The 19227-nt window shown below is 52.3% G+C and overlaps 2 protein-coding genes across 9 annotated transcripts; one reads left to right on the forward strand and one right to left on the reverse strand.

Moving 5' to 3' along the window:
- The first annotated feature begins 253 nt into the window (after nucleotides 1–253).
- On the forward strand, nucleotides 254–9868 carry CA9 (carbonic anhydrase 9). 5 transcript variants are annotated; one of them, XM_067039658.1, is made up of 12 exons: nucleotides 254–304; nucleotides 4331–4583; nucleotides 5428–5457; nucleotides 5711–5881; nucleotides 6015–6157; nucleotides 6239–6331; nucleotides 7398–7464; nucleotides 8310–8467; nucleotides 8675–8819; nucleotides 8950–8976; nucleotides 9424–9505; nucleotides 9637–9868. In XM_067039658.1, the coding sequence occupies exons 2-12, from the start codon at nucleotides 4343–4345 to the stop codon at nucleotides 9701–9703; spliced, it is 1224 nt and encodes a 407-aa protein (XP_066895759.1). In that variant the 5' UTR covers nucleotides 254–304; nucleotides 4331–4342; the 3' UTR covers nucleotides 9704–9868. The 5 variants fall into 5 exon arrangements, with proteins under 5 accessions (XP_066895759.1, XP_058927234.1, XP_058927231.1 ...); XM_059071256.2 differs by lacking the exon at nucleotides 254–304 and having other exon boundaries at nucleotides 4011–4583; XM_059071251.2 differs by lacking the exon at nucleotides 254–304 and having other exon boundaries at nucleotides 3912–4583; nucleotides 6015–6331; nucleotides 9637–9838.
- Nucleotides 9869–10787: 919 nt separating this feature from the next.
- On the reverse strand, nucleotides 10788–18511 carry TPM2 (tropomyosin 2). Of its 4 annotated transcripts, none has more exons than XM_059071262.2 (9): nucleotides 17980–18511; nucleotides 17405–17530; nucleotides 14403–14536; nucleotides 14187–14304; nucleotides 14019–14089; nucleotides 13484–13559; nucleotides 13241–13303; nucleotides 13013–13082; nucleotides 10788–12042 (listed from the first exon to the last, which is right to left on the reverse strand). In XM_059071262.2, the coding sequence occupies exons 1-9, from the start codon at nucleotides 18091–18093 to the stop codon at nucleotides 11960–11962; spliced, it is 855 nt and encodes a 284-aa protein (XP_058927245.1). In that variant the 5' UTR covers nucleotides 18094–18511; the 3' UTR covers nucleotides 10788–11959. The 4 variants fall into 4 exon arrangements, with proteins under 4 accessions (XP_058927245.1, XP_058927247.1, XP_066895770.1 ...); XM_059071264.2 differs by having other exon boundaries at nucleotides 10788–10931; nucleotides 17980–18308; XM_067039669.1 differs by lacking the exon at nucleotides 13484–13559 and adding an exon at nucleotides 13804–13879 and having other exon boundaries at nucleotides 10788–10931; nucleotides 17980–18308.
- Between the last annotated feature and the right edge of the window lie 716 nt (nucleotides 18512–19227).

Consider the following 19227-nt stretch of genomic DNA (forward strand, 5'->3'; position numbering starts at 1 on the left):
CCCACAAAAAAAAAGACATCCAGTAGAAGACATAAGGACAAGAGAAGAAGGCCATGTGAAGTCAGAAGCAGAGACTGAAGATATGCAGCCACAAGCCAAGGAATGCCTGGAGACACCAGAAGCTAGAAGAGGTCTTAGAGCCTTCAGAAGGAACAGGGCCCTGCCAACACCTTAATTTCAGACTTCTAACCTCCAGAACTGTAAAAGAATAAATCTCTGTTGTTTTACGCCACCCAGTTTGTGTTAATTTGTAACAGCAGTCCTAGGAAAATAATACAGATGGTGAGCTGAGCCAGAACTACAGGTAAGTCCCCAGGGTCCCAGAAGGGCTGTGATTTGTCTTTGCTTCCAATCCATGTCTGGGGAATAGGGGGCTCTTTTTCCTCCTACTTCACCAGCAAATAGCTCCCTCCTCTGCAGCCCTGGGATAAGCAGAGACATGGCCCTCTATGTCTTAAGACACAGACCCTAATGACCAAAAACTTGGCCTTAAACAACCACAGAGAGGTCGTGTGTCAGGCTGGGGTGGGGGGAGGGGGGTGTCCTAGTCAATCAGTCCTGAGTACACTCTGTCTCTGGGGAGACTCAGGAAACAAGACTCTGGGAGCTCAAACCTGTTTTAGGGTTTGGCAGACTCCCAGTTGCAAAAGCACGATCTTGGGTCAGAGTCCACATTCCCCACCCAGACCAGAGACATAGTCACACACAGAGACAGAGAGCTCAAGAAAGAGACAGCACAAGGGAGAATGGCACTTGGGAAATTAGGGAGCTGTAACACAGAGAGAGCTGTACCTAGATGCAATCTGGACTCTGAAATACTGAGAAAAAGCAGCAGAGATGGAGGGGAGACATGTAGACACATAGAAGTGCCAAGGAGAATTGTACAAGGAGACCCTGACGGAGATCTAAAAAGGAAAAAGGTGGAAACATTCAAAACGTTTGGAAAGAGGGAAAATGAAATAAAACTAAGATTGGTGTTGGAGAAAGTTCTAGACATACAGACTCCAGACTTCAGTTAGCATGGTGTTTCTGTCCTCCATGCTTCCCATGACCTCCTCCACCTCAACTACATTAGTCGTTACCACATTCTGTCTTGTCCAGGCCCATCCAATTTAGATATTACCATGTACTTTCCATATGTCTGGGTCCAACCAAGGTTCTGACAACACAGCTGACCAAGACAATGAGCTGACCATCAGGAGTTCACACTGGATCAGATTGCCATGGATGGCTCTTAATTTATCTCCAGAAATAGCAGCCTAGATCGTTAGGCTGACTACCTCCTAAGAAGACTGCTTGTTCAGCCATACAAGTTTTGGCATACAGTATGACAGTCACTTTGACAAGGCAGACAGTTTGGGGTGCTGTAGAAATGTGATGTCCTGCTCCTGGAATAACTGCGGTTTGACACACACAGGCCATTGACAATGGGCTCCCTGAGGGCAGGGAAGGCATTTAGTTTGGTTTTTCTCAAGCCCTGTCTCAGTGATCTGCAGAGAGAAAAATGATCAATAATAAAATACTACTGAACAAAAGACAGACTCAATCAATCAAATACTGGACTCTGCCCTTATGGACCTCGAGGCTATTAGAGAAGATATAATGTCATAAATCACCTTAATATGAATTGGATGCTAGACAAGGTTGTTAGTGAGGGCAAAGAACTGTGGTGGTTCAGAGGCACCAGAAATCTCTTCCTGTGGTGTAGAGTTGGTCAAGCAAGACCTCCTAGAAGAGATGGCCTTTGAGCTGAGTCTTTTTTTTATTATTTAATTTTTATTTTATATTGGAGTATAGTTGAGTTACAATGTTGTGTTAGTTTCAGGTGTACAGCAAAGTGACTCAGTTATACATATACATATATCCATTCTTTTTCAGATTCTTTTTCCCATATAGGGTATTACAGAATATTGAGTAGAGTTCCCTGTGCTATATAGTAGGTACTTGTTGGTTATCTATTTTATATATAGTAGTGTTATAGGTTAATCCCAAACTCCTAATTTACCCCTTCCCTCCACCTTCCCCTTTGCAAACATAAATTTGTTTTCTAGTCTGTTTTCTGTCTGTTTCTGTTTTGTAAATAAGGTCATTTGTATCATGTTTTTTTAGATTCCACATATAAGTGATACATGATATTTGTCTTTCTCTGTCAGACTTACTTCACTTACTATGATAATCTCTAGGTCTATCCATGTTGCTGCAAATGGCATTATTTCATTCTTTTTTAATGGCTGAGTAATATTCCACTGTATATATGGACCACATCTTCTTTATCCATTCCTCTGTCAATGGACATTTAGGTTGCTTCCATGTTTTGGCTATTGTAAATAGTGCTGCAATGAACATTGGGGTGCATGTACCTTTTCAAATTATGGTTTTCTCCAGATATATGCCCAGGAGTGGGATTGCTGGATCATATAGTAGTTCTATTTTTAGTTTTCTAAGGAACTTCAATACTGTTCTCCATAGTGGTTGTATGAGCTGTCTTGAATAATAGAAGGGATTTAGACAGAGGAGATAGTAAACCTGTTTAACATGTTAGTGGGTGCATTCGTGCACAAGTACTGACCTACCAGAGTGGAAACTGGTTGGGGCATTCAAGTGGGGTCCTGGAGCCCCCGCTGTGTCAAGCATTACTTCTTTAGTGAGTTCATAAGGTCAGGACGGTCCCTAGGGAGGAGTGGGGTAGCAGGAGACCCTGGAGTTAGGGGCTAGTTACAAACCAGATTATAAATATTTCTATATATTTAATTAACCTATACAACCATACTGGTGTATGTACCTACTGAATGTTAGCCCCAGATAAGAATCTCCTGAGATGGCCTTACTCTCTTCTGGTTTGTTGAAGCCATAGGGGCCTTATTAGAATGTGAGCTGTAGAACAGCAGAGGCTGTTCTCCAGTTCAATGCTGCATCCCTAGGGTCTAGAACAGTGCCTGGAGGACTGGAGGAAACTTACCAAATGTTAAGTGAATAGGCAGACTGGGAATCTCAGCCCCTTGTTGGGGTCCTCTCACTATTCATCTCCTTGCACCCACTTTCCCCCTCCAATTCGTGCTCCATACTACCCTCCAACATAACCTAGAATGAGATCTGGATGCTGTCATTCTTCTGCTCAAAAGATTTGGTGCCTCCCTTTTGCCCAGAATGCCATTTTCCCCATTTTGTTTTAAACCAATTGAACTGCTACTTCTTTAAGCCCTGATCAAATTTTGCCTACTTCTGTATTACTTTCTGAGGCAGAATTCATCTCTCTCCCCCAAATATTATGATAATTTTTGCTCTCACTCACAAGACAGCAAGCTCCTTGGGACAGGGACTGTGTCTTATTCATTTCCATACATCTAGTCCATTAGCCCAATGCCTGACATATGGTAGATGCTAAATGAATAGAAGAGTGAAAGGCATTCCCAGCAGTGAGAACTAAATGAACAAAAGTGGTCAAAGGTTTGGGTGAAAAATGAATAGTTTAATTTGGCTAGGGTATGAGGGAGAGTAGTAGGAGAAAAGATGGAAAAGTCTCTTTGGTAAGATTTCGAAGGGACTTGGAAGTCAACTAGAGGGAGAAGATGGGCAGATAGAAGATACTTTGGTAGAGTGTGGAAAGCCAGTGAAGGTTTTTGAGCAAATGTGTAATATGATGAATAATACATTTAGTTTAAACCTATCAGACTCTCTCATAAATATATACAGTTTTCCATTCATACTCAAATTCGCCTCCCACCTACCCATCCATCCACCCTCCCACCCCCAGACTCCACCGGGAGCTTGCCCTACCCCTTCACCTGCTCCCTGGCTGGGCCAGGGATGTATATATGGGCTGCTTCCCCTCTCAGCCAGAGGACGTGGGGACCCCAGCTGCTTGGGACTGGGAAGCAGGCCAGGGTTAGCTGAGGTTGGCTGGCGAGCAGCCGGGCGGTGCCAGGGAGAACCTGTATAGTGCCAGGTGGTGCCTTGGGTTCCAAGCTGAGCCCATGACCCTGATAACCTGCCTGCACACATACCTTCCACTCACTCCACCCTATGCCCACTTTTCTATCAGGGAGGGGGCACAGGGCCAGACAGACCGGCAGGGCTTTGGCTCCATCTCTACAAAAGGGCCTTCTGTGAGCCAGTCTGCTCCCCTCCAGGCTTGCTCCTCCCCCATCCAGCTCCTGTTTCTGATGCACGTACAGCCCGTATGCAGTGTGTCCCAGGACACCCCACAGTCAGTCGCATGGCTCCCCTGTGCCCCAGCCCCTGGCTCCCTATGTTGATCCCGGCCCCTGCCCCAGGCCCCGCTGTGCAATTGCTCTTGTTACTCCTCCTCCTGGTGCCTGCCCATCCCCAGAGCCTGCTCTGGATGCAGGGGGCTCCCACCACAGGAGGAGATTCATCTGGGGAAAACGGTCCACTGGGTGAGGAGGACCTGCCCAGTGAAGAGGATATACCTGGAGAGGAGGACCAACCTGGAGAGTTGGATCCACCTGGAATGACGACCGAAGCAGGAGAAGAGGATTCTCTGAAGTTAGAGGATCTACCTACTGTTGAGACTCCCAGGGATACTCAAGGCCCTCAGAATAATGCCCACAGAGACAAAAAAGGTAAGTGGTCATCAGCTCTGCAAATCTAGGCTCCAGGAGGTTGATGCTTCCCCTTATTAAACCCCAACCCAGGTAGGGATTATTCAGGGAAGGAGAGGAGCCTGTACTCTGATGGTAGTTTTTCCCAACCCCAGGGGCTCCCATGCCACTAGCCTTTTACCCCCTTTCAGAGCTAGATGGGGAGACAAAAAGTGGCACAGATGGAGAGAGGTAAGGAGGAAGAGATGGGAAAGAAGAAAGGGGAAGTCTGGAGAAGAGAAAGATAGGAATGTGGAGAGAAAACAAAGGTGGAGAGAAGTAAAAGTATGAGGGGAGAGAAGAGGAAGTATGGGGGTGTACCAGAGGAAGAGCAGGAAGGGCTTGTAGAAATCACCTCATCTTCAGCCTACGATGAGGAAACTGAGACCTAGGACTAAGGAAACAGCAGGTAGGAGAACCTGGTATCTTGACTCTCAAGCCAGGAACTTTGGAAAACGAGCTGGAGACCAGAAAGGGAACAGAATGAGTGGGGAGGAGGGATGAATAAGGGAGAAAAAGGTCTACTGACTTGGGCCTGGGAACTGAGGCCTCCACCCATTTTACAGACCCTAAGACAGTGGTCGCAAACTGGTATCTCCGGGGCCAGCACGATCTTTGTGTGGCCCATCAAGCTGTGGCGTTTTATTTGGCTGCCGTCTATAGTGCTTTACACCTGGCCTGCTTCAGGCATTTCTGTTACCTGCTATGCTTCTGTAAGACATCTGAGTTTGTGAGCCTCTGCTAGTGAAGGAGACCCACCTCCTTTTGGCCGCTGGGGAGGGACTGGGCTCAAAGATCAGCCTCTTCATTCTTCTCATTTATGCAGGGGATGACCACAGTCATTGGCGTTATGGAGGTGAGACACCCACCCCCTGCACAGACCCAATATGGGCACCCAGCTCTGCTGATGCCTGCAGCCCCCGCCCTCTTCCCCCGTATCCATGTCTGCCAGTCCCTGACACCACCCGCTGCCTCTCTCCCTCCACGTCCCTTATTTCTATCTCCCGTCCGGATGCCTCCTGACTCGACCCTATCACTTTTTCTACTCAGCTTCCCTAAAAGTTCCTGATCTTGTCATCAAACTTCCTGTACATACTCTCCCACTCCAGGCGCTCCGCCATGGCCCCAGGTGTCCCCCGCCTGCGCTGGCCGTTTTCAATCCCCGGTAGATATCCGTCCAGAGCTCACCGCGTTTTGCCCAGCCCTGCGACCCCTGGAACTCCTTGGCTTTGAGCTCCCGCCACAACCAGAACTGCGCCTGCGCAACAATGGCCACACCGGTGAGGCGGTCTCGGGGCGGAGCCTCGGGGAAGGGGCGGAGGCTATAGGGGGATGAGGGACTGTCCCTCGGAGTTAGGCTCGCTCTCTCCGGAGAGAGGGGCGGGCCCGGCTCACCTGCCTCTCACCACGCAGTGCAGCTGAGTCTGCCTCCCGGGCTGGAGATGGCCCTGGGTCCCGGGCAGGAGTACCGGGCCCTGCAGTTGCATCTGCACTGGGGGGCTGCGGGTCGCCCGGGCTCGGAGCACACGGTTGGCGGTCACCGTTTCTCTGCCGAGGTGAGCGCGCAGCTGTCCGCGGAGGGTCGAAGTGGGGCGCGGGGTAGGGGATCTCGCCCACTCCTACCGTGTCCTCTCCAGATCCATGTGGTTCACCTCAGCACTGCATTTGCCAAAGCTGACGAGGCCTTGGGGCGCCCGGGGGGCTTGGCCGTGCTGGCCGCCTTTCTGCAGGTACCAGCCCTGGACACCTCCCACCCCTGCTTCCCCAGCCCTCGGGCTCAGAGTATCTTGCCCCAGAGAGCCCACCCCGCACCTGGCTATCATCTTCATTTACTCATTAGTTCTTTCATTAACACCCACTGTGAGCTGGGCCCCAACAAAAGATTCCGCCGAAACTGTGGATCCTTGTCTCCCCACAGCCAGTGAGGGAGGCTGACAGGATAGACATATACACAGGACGCAGAGTCAACAAGGTAGTCAAGGAAGGCCTCACAGAGGAGGTGAAACTTGAAGCCTTCACTAGTGGGAAAGAAAAGGAGATATTCCATGCAGAGCAAACGGTACATGTAAAGACTCAGAATATGGCCCATTCGGGGAATGGCAGATTCAGTAGAATGGACATAAGGAAGAGTCATTTCTCTAATACTCTTATAACCCATAATTTCCGCTTTGTGAAATGCAGTATTGTCTAGAGAAGCATTTAGTGACCTCTTTGGACCTGTACTGATCAAGAGTACGTACACAGTGATTAGAGGAGGCCTAGTAGGTTGGAGGAATGGTGAGACACCTGTGGATGGTGAAACACCTGTTAGGCTCACTCCCTCCCTGACTCATTAACGCCAGCCTCACAGCACAAAGTGCAGAGAAGCACCTTGGAAATAGTATGTCCTGGCTCCAAAACTCAAACACATGAATTATTAAGGTGAATGCAGAGCTAACATGAATACAGAGGTGATTGGGGTTTTCTGTGGCGGGGACATAGAATGTGTGTGGAGTTAATGATGAGTGAGTATGGAAAAGTAAGTAGAGCCCATCATTGAGAAACTTGTATCCTAGTAAAGTGACCCACCATCCTCCTCTTTCTCCAATTTGCCATTGAAAACTAGTCTGCCTAGTTACGTCAGTCTGCAGAGTAGGAGTATATCGACCTTGAGTAATAATACATGAGATATTGTGTTCCCCCAGCGTTCTCAGAGCTGGGAACTGGGGGAGGACTATGGGAGCCCACCTCACCTTCAGGCCTCCAGCCATGACCCTAAATACATGTATGAATCTATCTTGCACTATCATCTCCTAGGAAGGCCCCGAAGAAAACAGCGCCTACGAGCAGTTGCTGTCGCATTTGGGAGAAATCGCCGAGGAAGGTTAGTTTGTTGGTTTGGCCACTACCCTTGATACCCTTTTTCATAAAGAACCGCCCTTGGGGAGCCTCAGGTCTGAGGATGGAGAAGGACTCCCTCCCACACAGAGGGGTTGAAATGTGAACTGGCCTACTGTGACTTTCATAATAACTATGAAGCCAAACACAGGCAAACAGGCAAAGGCAAACTGCTGGCCACAGGCTTTATGTTTAAAAACCAAATAGAAACTAAGATAAGACAAAAACCAAATAAGACCAAACAAATAGTGTTTGGAACTTCAGTGGTTGAGTCTGGAGAGCTAAAATTTTTCTGAGAGATGTCTATTACTCCTTCATAAGCATCAAATATTTTAAATTTGTAAATACTTTTGTTGGAAATCTTTCTTTCCTTCTCATTCACTCTAGGTCATTTTAAACCTCACTTGCCCAACTGGACCTTAAGTTTTGCTAAACTAGAGAGAACTGTGTTTTTTGAGTTTTGTGTCTGTTTTTAAAGTTATAGGTATTTATTTACAAGTTGTTCAACTCATTTTCTCTTTTGATTTACTCTGGGCTTAAATCTGCATTCCAGCGTGTTATCAGAGTGTGCAAAGTAAGAGTGAAGACTCAGAGGGAGGGCCAGGGGAGCAATTCTCTCACTTTGTGTGCCCCAAAGCCTTTTACCTTCTTCTGAGTCATGTCTTGTGCTGAGTTATGGGAAGGGATACACTCAGTGAAGAATTGGTTTCAGGGAGTTGAGTCAGCTTGGCTTCTGGGAGATAAAAATGTATTCCTGTACCCCAAAGCTTTGTTGTGTGTATGGCGGAGGGGTCAATCTATGTGGGACTCCAGCACAGGTCCTCTCCACAGACTCTGAGACTTGGGTCCCAGGACTGGATGTATCTGCACTGCTGCCCTCTGACCTCAGCCGCTACTTCCGATACGAGGGGTCTCTCACCACACCCCCCTGTGCCCAGGGAGTCATCTGGACTGTGTTCAACCAGACAGTAAAGCTGAGTGCTAAGCAGGTGGGGCTGGGGTGTGGTGGTGACATAGGGGATGAGGGGGAAAGGGTTGTAGGCGGAGGTGAGAAAGAGGAGGCATAAAGAGATGAAGTGGCCGTGTGGGGGATGAGGGGGACGTGGACAGTGGATGCCTGAGGTGCTGGCTGTAAGCCTGTAACCCTTTTGCTTCTGTGTCATGAGCCCACCCCCACTGTCTGCTGACCTCCCTAGCTCCACGCCCTCTCTGACTCCCTGTGGGGACCTGATGACTCTCGGCTACAGCTGAACTTCCGAGCTACACAGCCTTTGAATGGGCGAATAATTGAGGCCTCCTTCCCCGCTGGAGTGGACAGCAGCCCTGGGACCGTTGAGCCAGGTGCAGCTTTGTCTACTGATGCCATGCCCTCTGCCCCCAGCCACAGGTCCCTCATCCTCCCCATGTGTCTTCATTTGTCTGTCACTGGTGATCACAACCCCTGGCTCTAATGTCTCCTTTTTCTCCTCAGTCCACCTGAATTCCTGTCTCGCTGCTGGTGAGTCTGTGCCCCTCCTCTGGTTCCTGAGGCTGGAGGCATCCCTTGGCACCGTTCAGCCTCAGGGGCTAGTCAGGACCACCACTGCTACCTCTCCATTTCTGCAGAACACACTCCAACCCCAACAGGATAGCATCAGATCAAGGCAGGGGGGTTCCCCTGTTGTCCCCAGTGCAAGAGTTGGTCAGAATGAAGCTCCAGAAATCTCCTTGCATACTTCTTCCCAAACAACCTCTTTCATTTTGTTTTTAGAGAGGGAAAAAGTGCTTATCTTACCCCTTCTTGTGTATCCACCCCCATCCCTTTGCTGGCCTCTGCTGGATTTAGAGACGCTGGGGGAAGCTGGAGAACTTGGGGCAGGGGTGGGGGACAGGTGGAAGAGGCTCTGAGGGAACCCTACAGACTCCTCTTCACTCCCTGAGGCAGTCTCTTTCCTCCTCCCTCCAGGAGACATCCTGGCCCTGGTTTTTGGCCTTCTCTTTGCTGTTACCAGCATCGCCTTCCTTGTGCAAATGAGAAGGCAGCAAAGGTATTTTACTAACCCTCTCCCTAAGGCCCAGCCCCTGCTCCCCAAGTGGAGTCCAGAACAGCTTCATGCAAATTGCATGCAAATGAGCTCATCCTTGGTGAGATTTCTGATTAGGGTTCCCTGTTGTGTAGACACCCAAGTGGGACCAAAGGAAGTGTCAGCTACCACCCGGCAGAGGTCACGGAGACTGTTGCCTAGAGGCCTGCAACTTGGAGAATGTGCAGAAATGCTGGCCAGAGGAATCTGAGGGGGAGCTGGAGACTTTGTCCTGCCCATTACACTACTTCCTTTTAAACCTCCAAAGATATTTTTTTAAAATAAATATTTCTAATAAAATCTGTGGAAGGCGTATCCTTGTTCCCCAAATCAACAGGCTGGTGTATTCATTTCCTATTGCTGCTGTAACAAATTACCACAAACAGTGGTAATGGAAATTTATTCTCTTAAGAGTTCTAGAGGTCAGATGTTCAAAATGAATCTTATGGGCTAAAGTCAAGGTGTCGGCAGGGCTGGTTCCTTCTGGACACTCCTGAGGAGAGGATATTTTCTTGCCTTTTTCAGTTTCTAGAAGCCAAGAATTCCTTGGCTTGTGGCCCCTTCCTTGCATCACTCCAATCTCTTGCTTCCATTGTCACATCTCCTACAACTGCTTTTAACCTTCTTGCCACCCTCTTATAAGGACCCTTGTGATTATGTTGGGCCTACCCAGTTAGCCTAGAATAACCTCCCCATCTCAAAATCCTTAGCTTAACTAAAGTCCCCTTCCCATGTAAGGTGACATTTCACAGGATTAGGGTATGGACATCTTTGGTGGGGGGACATGATTCTGCCTCATGTAGATGTTATCAGGAAGCAGGGAGAAACGACTGATATTGTTGGAATGACTGTGTGTGTGGGCAGGCTTGGTCTCTAGGCTTAAAAGCACACTGAGCCTTTTGGGTTTTCGCCCTGCTCAAGTAAAACCTATGTAGCTTTGCAGTTTTGCCTTCCAGTCGTGCTGTCTGGCCCAGCCGCTTGCTGGAATGGGGCAGTGCTGCTGACAGCAGCTCCTTTGCTCTGTGGGGAGTAAGGGCCAGATGTTGCCCTGGCCCTGCCTGGCTTCTCTGCTTCACACAGCCTGTTCAAAACCCCTCCTCAGTGAGCCCAGTGCCCCACCCCTCTGGCTCACTCAGGGGTCCTTCCAACTCCACTCTTCCCCTGGGGCATCCTTTCCACCTTCTCCACTTTGGAAAACCACCACCACCATCCCCAACACCCAAGAAAGGCTTAAAGGGCCCCGTGATGCTGGTAACATCAGTTTTATTCGGTGGCAACTATAGCCTGGCTGGGGGCAGGGCCAGCCCTCACAGGTTGTTGAGCTCCAGCAGGGTCTGGTCGAGGGTCTGGTGGATCTCCACGTTCTCCTCCTTGGCACTGGCCAAGGTCTCTGTGAGGGGAAGCAACCCGTGAGGTTGTGGGGGGGAGAAACGTGGGGAGGCACGGACAGGGGATGTGACAAATAGACATGGAGTGGGTTGGAGGCACAGGAAGACCCAAACATTCAGTGATCTGAGGACCCTGTGGGTGGGACGAATGGATGGACTGAACAAGGCAGACAGGGATGCCTCACTCAAGGCTTTGGGGCCATGGAGGTGGGATGGGAAGGCCTGAGTCATAAACTAATTTACCCTCCTTCTTTAAAAGGTTGAAGAGAGTTGGAAGCAGGAGGAAAGACAAAGACTGAGCCAGGAAAGGGAGTGTCAGACAGACAGACAGACAGACTTGAGGCAGAAAACAGACCTGCAGCGAAAGCCCCATGGTGCTGCCATCCAGTGTCTTTCCAAACTTCATCCCAGACCATTCACAACCTTCTTGCCCCTCCCCTGCACCTCACCATTCCATTTCCCTTCCAGTCATTCTTTTAGATCCTGGAATCACAGCTTGAATGCTCCAAGGGCAGTGACATGCCTGGGTCTGTAGAAGGGCGTGTGTCTCAGAGGCACCAGAGGGCCCGTGGTTGACTGACGTGGTCATACATGTGCACATGCAGCAGTCAGAGTCATGCAGAGGGGGTTCCGGTGTGGGCCACAGTGTTTTGTGGGTGAGATTAGTAGAGGAGGGGGAGGTCACAAGATCAGGGGTGCCCGTAGGAGCCAGGGTCTCAGTAGTGAACCAGTGCTCTGTGGGGGTGATGGAAGGGCTCTCTGGAGGGCAGGAAAACAGCGTGGAGACCAAGTTGAGTTTATTAAGCAGCAGAGAGCGGGAGAGGCTGGCGGGTAGAGGGAGGAGTGGATGGATATAGAAGGATGAAGCAAATGCCAGGGTGGGCAGCAGCTGTGACGGGAGCTCTCCTAGGCTGCGTCCAGCCTGGCTGTGCAATGTTGGCAATTTCTGCTCCTCCTGCCTGCCCCCCTCCCCATACAGAGAATGGAAAGGAGAAGAGAGAAGGGGCCGCGGGCCACACTGGTGAGAGGCTCAGAGGGAGGTGATGTCGTTGAGTGCGTTGTCCAGCTCCTCGCTGATGGCCTTGTACTTCATCTTCTGTGCATAGACTTCGTCTGGGGGGTCCAGGGGAGGGGGGCCAGGTGGGAGTGTGGGGAGAGGGAATGGAGGGAAAGAGGAACGGAAGGAGAGAGGGTAATGGAAAGAGAGAACAAGAATCAGAGAGAGGTGGACGAAGATGGAGTAAGAGAGACAGGCCAGAAGAACAGGCTGGACAGCTGTCAGGGCCCCCTCCTCCCCCTATCTGTACCCCTATGTCTTTTGCTCTTCTCTGTACCCCAAACTGGTGCTTCTCCCCAGGAGCTCCTGCCTCCCCCAGGGGCCTGGGGGCACAGTGCTTTGCAAAAGCAGGAGTGCTTGCTTCAGGGGAGGGCACTCAAGCCAGAAAGTTCTAAAGTCCTAAAGCTGGAGAGAAAACTGAGGCTTGCCTGAGAAGGCTGGAAGCAAGGGAAGAGGGAGTTATGAAAGTGAAGTAAAAAGGAAAGACAGTTTTAGGCACAACTTTGTCGGTAACAGTGAGAAGTAGCTACAGACTAGCAAGTGCCTGGATGTTTGTTTTCACCAAATCTAGCTTCAAAAAGTATTTTCCATTAATGTTATCATGAAACCCTAGATATTAAACCAAATAGCTCTCTATTTAATGAAGAAGGTGCTGCCCTTGGAAACAGAATTGTCTAGATCAGTGCTACTCAGAGTGTGGTGTAAGGACCAGCAGCATCAGCATTACCAGGGAGCTTGTTAGACACGGATTCAGCCCAAAGTCAGCAGTCACTTCAGAGTAGGATCCAGGAATCTGTGTTTTAAAAACTCTGAGGGGATTTTCATGCTCACTCAAGTTCGAGAAGCACTGGAGTTGACGGGGCTACATCTACTTGGATGGGAGGCACAGACCGCCAGAGTCTGTGGAGTCCTAGGTGATCCAACCCTAATTTACCACTGGCAAGTATCATGGGATGGGAAGATAAGTCATGGGGAGTATGGACCTATTTTAAAAGGTTCAGGGGTACAAAGGAATATCCCTTTTACCTTCCAGATCATCAATGGTTTTCTCCAACTTTGCCACCGACCTTTCGGCAAACTCCGCTCGGGTCTCAGCCTGGGCATAAAGGCAAGATGGGGAAAATGACAAGAGCTTAGGCCCTCCCAGACACTATCAACTTTCTCTTCCGTCCCTGTCCCCAAATCCCCTGCCACAGGAGGTCTCTGGCAGGTACTGGGGGGCTTGAGGGGGATTTGGACTGGAAGGACTCTCACCTCCTTTAGCTTCTCCTCCAGCAGTTTGATCTCCTCTTCATATTTATCTTCTTTGGTGGAATACTTTTAGGGACAGACACATGCCATCAGTTCATCGCCTCCACAAGTCCTTCATTTCTCCACGGAGCCCCACAGGCTACTCCTGATTTTGTCTCCATCAAACATCTGGCCCTGCCCTGCCTGGGCCCATTGCCTCCCTCCCCTGAAGGACCCCATCCTCACTGCCCCTCTACCCCCCTCTACCTTGTCCGCTTGGGCTTCCAGGGATTTCAAGTTGTTGGTAACAATTTTCAGCTCCTCCTCTAGGTCCCCACATTTACTGCAGGGGGTGTGTGGCAGGGTGGGGTGTGAGGGCACAGTGGGGGAGACAGAGGAGATGGCACAGTAGGGGAGGGGTGGAGGAGAGAAGAGAAGAGCAAAGTTGTGAGAGTGACAGCAGGCAGAGTTTAGGAGCCCCAGGCCTTGCCCGACCCCCAGCAGGTGAGAGAGAGCAGCCTGAGATGGAGGGGAAGGTGAGCCTAGAGAAGGTGCCATTGCCCAGAAAGGTCCAGAGAGGTGACTACCTCCTCCTCTGAGGCCGTCAGGGACTTGAGGGCCTGGTCCATGGTTCGCAGTTCCTCCTCCAGCTGCCTGGCTCGGCTGGGGGCAGCAGGTAGGGGTCAGAGGCAGGACCTGTCCCTGTGGTCCCACGCCTGGGAAACTGCCTCCCCACTGTGCAGAGTGCCCCAGAGCCATGGGCTCAAGCTGAGTTTCACTTGCTGCCCTGTGGTGTCCTTACCTCTCAGCCACCTCAGCTCTCTCTTCTGAGCGCTCCAGCTCTCCTTCCAGGATCACTAGCTTCCTGGCCACCTGTGGGGATGGGGAAGAGAGGAGGAGGAGATCCATGGTGAATGACTGGGGGTGTCTGGGACTTGGGAGTGAGAAGGAAGTGGGGCAGGGCTGTCACCTCTTCATATTTGCGGTCTGAATCCTCAGCGATGTGCTTGGCCTCCTTCAGCTGCATCTCCTGCAGCTCCATCTTTTCCTCATCCTTCATGGCTCGGTTTTCGATGACCTTCATTCCTCTGAGAGGCAGGGAGAGGGGTAGGGGTCGGGTTAGGAACAGCAGAGACAGGCTCCCAGCCCGCTCCCCGGCCCACCCTCTGAGGCCCCCTCTGCCCACCTCTCACTCTCATCAGCTGCCTTCTCAGCCTCCTCCAGCTTTTGCAGGGCTGTAGCCAGGCGCTCCTGCGCCCGGTCCAACTCCTCCTCTACCAGCTGAATGCGGCGGTTCAGGGAGGCCACATCTGCCTCGGCCTGTGAGTCAAAGGTCAGAGGTCAGAAAGGCTTTGTCTGCCTTGAGGATCAGAGAGGCTTCAGAGGATGGTTAAGATTCTTGTCAGAACGAACCTAGGCTTCCTGGCCTCCAGACTTTCAACCTATTTTTTTTTCCCCAAAACCAACCATCTTCTGTGCAGACTCTGTGCTCCAGCCCCAAACATGCGCTCCTGGACAAGCTCCACTCCCCTGCTACAGGGCCTCTTCTAGCACGGTGCATAATCTCCAATGGTTATCTGCACACAAATCCCTCCATCCCTCCTGAGAGCCTTCTAACTGCTGGGACCAGGTCTGAGGCAGCCCTGACTCCTCCTCAGCAGAGCCTGACCCAGGCAACGGGTGGGGAAGAATCAGGCCAACCAGACTGCAGTGCTGCTAAAAACCGCCAATCACAGAATCAAGCTCTGTGATGTCACTCGCTGCCAGGCAGACTCCTAGCGGGAGGGTCCGGAGGCAAGCCAGGCCTATTTAGGACACCCTAGGCTGTACCAAGGGGCTCCCTGCCAATGCCCGAGGCAAGTGAGGTCGGTGCGAGGGCAGTGTGAGTGGCAGATCAGCCACTGATCCTGCAGTACAGAGGCAAAATCATGGTGGTTTTGGAGAAAATGCACAGAAACAGACGATACCTTGAGAAAGAGAGGACAGAGCAAGAAGGGCCCCAATAAAGGGAAATGAGAGAAGTAGCACAACTTGGTGTTAAGAGCGTCAGCTCTGAGTGACACTGTTGTCTTTGAGCTACTTGTGTGACCTTGGATAACTTATTTAGTCTCTCTAAGCCTCAGTTGCCTCCTTTTTAAATTGGAGTTGACAATAGCAGTCCCTACTTTGTAGGCTGTTCTGAGATAATGCAGTGCTTCTAATACTGGATTAATAACAGGATCATCTGGGAGGTGTATAAAAAATACCAGTTTCTCTAGCTCCATGCTGGAGCCACTGAACTGAGATCTCCAGGGCAGGGGCTTGGAAATCTTTCCATCTTTTTTTTTTTTTTTTAAAGCTTCCAAGGGATTCTGATGATAAGCAATCTTGGGAAATTGTAAAATAATATGCAGAAAGCACTTGAATATGTGCCTGCAGAGTCCACACCCCATAAACGTTAGGTTATCCCTTGTCTCTCCCTCAGGGACAAAACACAGAAACCCCGAGATTTAGGATTGGAAAGGAGAAAGGACCAGTGTAGGGGAAGAAGAGAGTGAGAGCGAAGAGATGGGTGGCAGCACTGGGGGTAGAGGGAGTAGCAAGCAGGTCCTGAGTGATAGTGTCGGCAGGGGAAACACCACCATATATAGAAAGTAGTTGCAGCTTATCCTCCAGATGCTGAAGGCCACCTAGAGTGACAAGAGCCCATCCTGGGCACAGGCCACATGACTCAGTGTGGAAGGATTCTGGGACAGCACTGGGGTTGGGAAGAATGACTCTGGGGGACACTGGAGGTCTATTCTAGAGAGAGATGAGACTCTGTAAAAGGGAAACTCTTCATGGTAGTGGGGTGACAAATGACTCTGGAGAATCTGGGAAGTCCTGGAGCCCGCATCACAGGAATGACTTTTGCCATTTTCTGCTTCTCAAGTTCTTCCCAGTTACGGATGCTGCCCTCTAACCGCAGGACAGGCAGTGCCGTCCCCACTGCACAAATGAGAAGCAAGAGAGAAAGGAGAAACTGAGGCACCGTGTAAGTTAAGTGCTGTGTTCAAGGTCACGCAATAAGTTTGGGCACCGTTTCCTATCTTCTACTGGCGCTGCTGCCCTGCTTCCCCAGCTCTGTCCCTGTCTTCCCCTCCTCCCTCCAGCCCCCGCCTGGCTCCTTGGGTTTCCAGTCCTTACTCCAGCTGCACTGGGCCTCAGTTATTTATAGAGTGTCAGATGCCCAGGGTCGTCTTCACTAGCAGCTGCAGGTCAGTTCCCTCCCAAGTGCCAGGGCTGGTGAAGAACCAAAACCTAAGGCTGGAGGTCAGAGAAACCAACCTTGGGGCTAGAGGGGGATGGGGAACAAGGATAATGGTCAATACGAAGAGTAATGTCATCTCTGATCTCAGATGTTCAGACCGTGCTTATGCGAGTCCCCCCATCCACCCAACCCCAGGCTCATCTTAAACTTAAGCCTGGGTGGAAGGCAAACGGGGAGCATGAGGCAGAGAAAGTACCATGTCCAAAGTCTGATGGCCGTTCGCCTACCTCGGTGGGGAGGGGTTGGGAATGGCAGGAGGTAGAGAAGTCTGGTTAGGGGGTGGACGGTGGGCAGAGAAATCTCTGAGTGAGCGGAACTTGCCAAGGTGGCTGCCGTGGGCGTTTGTGGCTCTGTCTCTCTGCCCCGTGGCCTGGCATGGTCTCGAGGCCGAGAGCTTAATGAGGGTAAGCGAGGGACCGACAGAACCTGAGCTGGCGCCCCAGTGCACAGCAGGGCCGCTGGAGCCAGAAGTCAAGGCCAGGGAATTTCTAATGGCCCCCCGGGGGGTGTAGCTCAAGTCAGGGCCCCTCTTTGGACTCCTCTCCCCTCCCCCTGCCCAACAGCGCCTACAGCCACAACCCGCACCCGCAGGCTCCTCTCCATGTTCAGCTGGGGGATTAGTTGAGATGGATGGTAAATTCTTATACCACCCACCCCCACAGTGACTCATTGCTTGGTCACTGTACACGCTAAGAGCTGGAACCAAAGGAAATTACATCTCTGTGTCCTCTGGGGGAAGTGGTTTTGATTTACCCACTGTCTTGGATTATTTGTGCCAGCTTTTGCCCTAGCCTGGGTTCCTGCGAGGAAATGGTTTCTGTCCTGGTGCTGAAGGTCCCCATGTCTGGGACCCCGCCCAGTGCACTAACTCTCCCACCGTCCCCCAGGTCCACACTCACATCGGTGGCTTTCTTCTCAGCCTGCTCCAGTTTCTCCTGGGCATCCTTCACTGATTCGGAATACTTTTCCACCTCGTCCTCCGTCCCTTTCAGCTTCTTCTGGAGGGCCTGCTGCTCCTCCTCCAGCTGGGAGAGAAAAGCCTCAGTCAGCCAGGCCCAGGCCCAGGCAGGAGGCAGGGGTGCGTGTGAGGGGGTACTAAGAGATATGTAGAGGCTGTCAGGGAGGAAGAGGGATAGCAGAGGAGGGACAGTGCAGCCAGGGGTGTTGTAGGGAACTGGCAGGAGGGGAGAGAGAGCTTCCAACCCCAAGGGGCAAGGGCCATCATGGCTCTGCAAGGGCAGGGGTGGAAAGGGGGAGACCGGGGCTCCCCAGGCTATGGTGGGTGTGATGAAGCGTGGCTCTGGCTAGGGCCCTGCGGGGTACCGTGAAGGACCAGCAGCCCTCACACTGGACAGTAGAGAGCCTCGGACAGCAGGCCAGAGGCTGGGGGGCAGCGGGCAGGGCCTACCCCACCCGCATCGTGGGGTGGCGGCGGGGGATGCGCCGGGGGTTGCGCCGGGCCTGGGGTCCCCACCTGCTTGCAGCGGTCCTCAGCTTGCTTCTTGTCGGCCTCCGCCTGCTCAGCACGGTCGATGGCATTCTCCTTGTCCAGCTTTAGCATCTGCATCTTCTTCTTGATGGCGTCCATGGTTGCGGTGGGAGACCGGCCGGCCGGCGGGCTGTGTGGTGGACCGGGCTGACTGGGTTGGCTGCGCGAAGTGGTCGCACGGGTGGCGGGCGAGGAGGACCAACCGGGACTGGGATGTCCCAGCCGCGCGGGCGCCTAAAAGGCGGGGAGGGACCGGGCGGAGCCGGGGGCCAGGACCCTCCCCCACCGCAGCCCAAACCTTGTAGGGGCAGAAGCGCTGCAGGGTCGGGGGGCGCGGCCACCCCCTGCGCCCACCCCCTCGGGGCTCCGCCTCTCTCCCTCCCTTCCCCCACCTCCCACACCCCCCTCCCACGGCCGTCTGAAGGGAAAGTAGATGGAGAGTCTGTCGAAAGAAAACACCGTAGCGTTGCAGAGGAGAGGGGACCCTGGGGCTGGGGGCTCCGCGCTTCTTCTGAGTGACAGCCCGGCCCAGTGGCAGCTGCGGCCGGGGGCCCTGGGGCTATTTCGGGGTTTGAGCTCACGGCAGCTGCCCGGGCGCAAGGACCGGAGTGTCCCCCCCCTCAGCTGCAGCAGCCGCTGCACTTAATTTAGAAGTTTCCTGTAAATCCCCTAGGATTAAATGTCTCTTGGAAGGCGGGGCTCCTCCCCCTTTCGAGTGCCTCAGTTTACTGAGTCCCAGACTCTGGCTTTGCGTTACCGACGTGGCAGTGATAGCGGAGAGTCTCTCCAGGGACTTGGGGAAACTGAGTCAGGAGGGGAGCCCAGAGCCCCGGTCGCAGTGCGGGGCGAGGCCCGGCTGTCTGCCCCCGAGGGCGGGCCTGACCTCTCTTCCCCCTTCCAGCCCCTTCCAGCCCCTGCCTCTGGAGCCAGGGCCCCTCCTCCATGGTCGCTGGGCCTCGGAACCCAGCTCCGTGCCCCGCCTGCCCCACCCCCACGTGCCCCGCATATTTTCCACGCGGCTTCTGCCCGGCAGGACGCGGCGCGCTCCCCTCCCCCGTCTCCATCCCCTCCCAGGACGTGTCCCGCTGCGTCCCTTCCTTGCCCCACTCTGGGCTCCACCGCCCCTCCACTCACCCCCACCCACCCCCGCTCTCTCCTAACCTCCCCGTGCGCCCTCCCTTCTCCTCCCCTTCTCCCGGCGGACTCTCCTCTCTTCCCTTGTGAGCCAGCTTT

Source organism: Kogia breviceps, chromosome 8 (genome assembly GCF_026419965.1).
Source record: "Kogia breviceps isolate mKogBre1 chromosome 8, mKogBre1 haplotype 1, whole genome shotgun sequence".
In the NCBI taxonomy this organism is placed as follows: domain Eukaryota; kingdom Metazoa; phylum Chordata; class Mammalia; order Artiodactyla; family Physeteridae; genus Kogia; species Kogia breviceps.

What these genes read in the sequence shown, in the direction of transcription:
- CA9 (XM_059071248.2), top strand. Translation starts at nt 4,181, where the DNA reads ATGCAGTGTGTCCCAGGACACCCCACAGTCAGTCGCATGGCTCCCCTG. An exon ending in TGCTGGCCGCCTTTCTGCAG is followed by an intron (nt 6,332 to 7,397) that starts GTACCAGCCCTG and finishes ATCATCTCCTAG; the next exon opens with GAAGGCCCCGAAGAAAACAG. An exon ending in TAAAGCTGAGTGCTAAGCAG is followed by an intron (nt 8,468 to 8,674) that starts GTGGGGCTGGGG and finishes TGACCTCCCTAG; the next exon opens with CTCCACGCCCTCTCTGACTC.
- TPM2 (XM_059071262.2), bottom strand. Translation starts at nt 18,093, where the DNA reads ATGGACGCCATCAAGAAGAAGATGCAGATGCTAAAGCTGGACAAGGAG. An exon ending in TGGAAGCCCAAGCGGACAAG is followed by an intron (nt 13,304 to 13,483) that starts GTAGAGGGGGGT and finishes TGTCCCTAAAAG; the next exon opens with TATTCCACCAAAGAAGATAA. An exon ending in AACCATTGATGATCTGGAAG is followed by an intron (nt 12,043 to 13,012) that starts GTAAAAGGGATA and finishes TGGACCCCCCAG; the next exon opens with ACGAAGTCTATGCACAGAAG.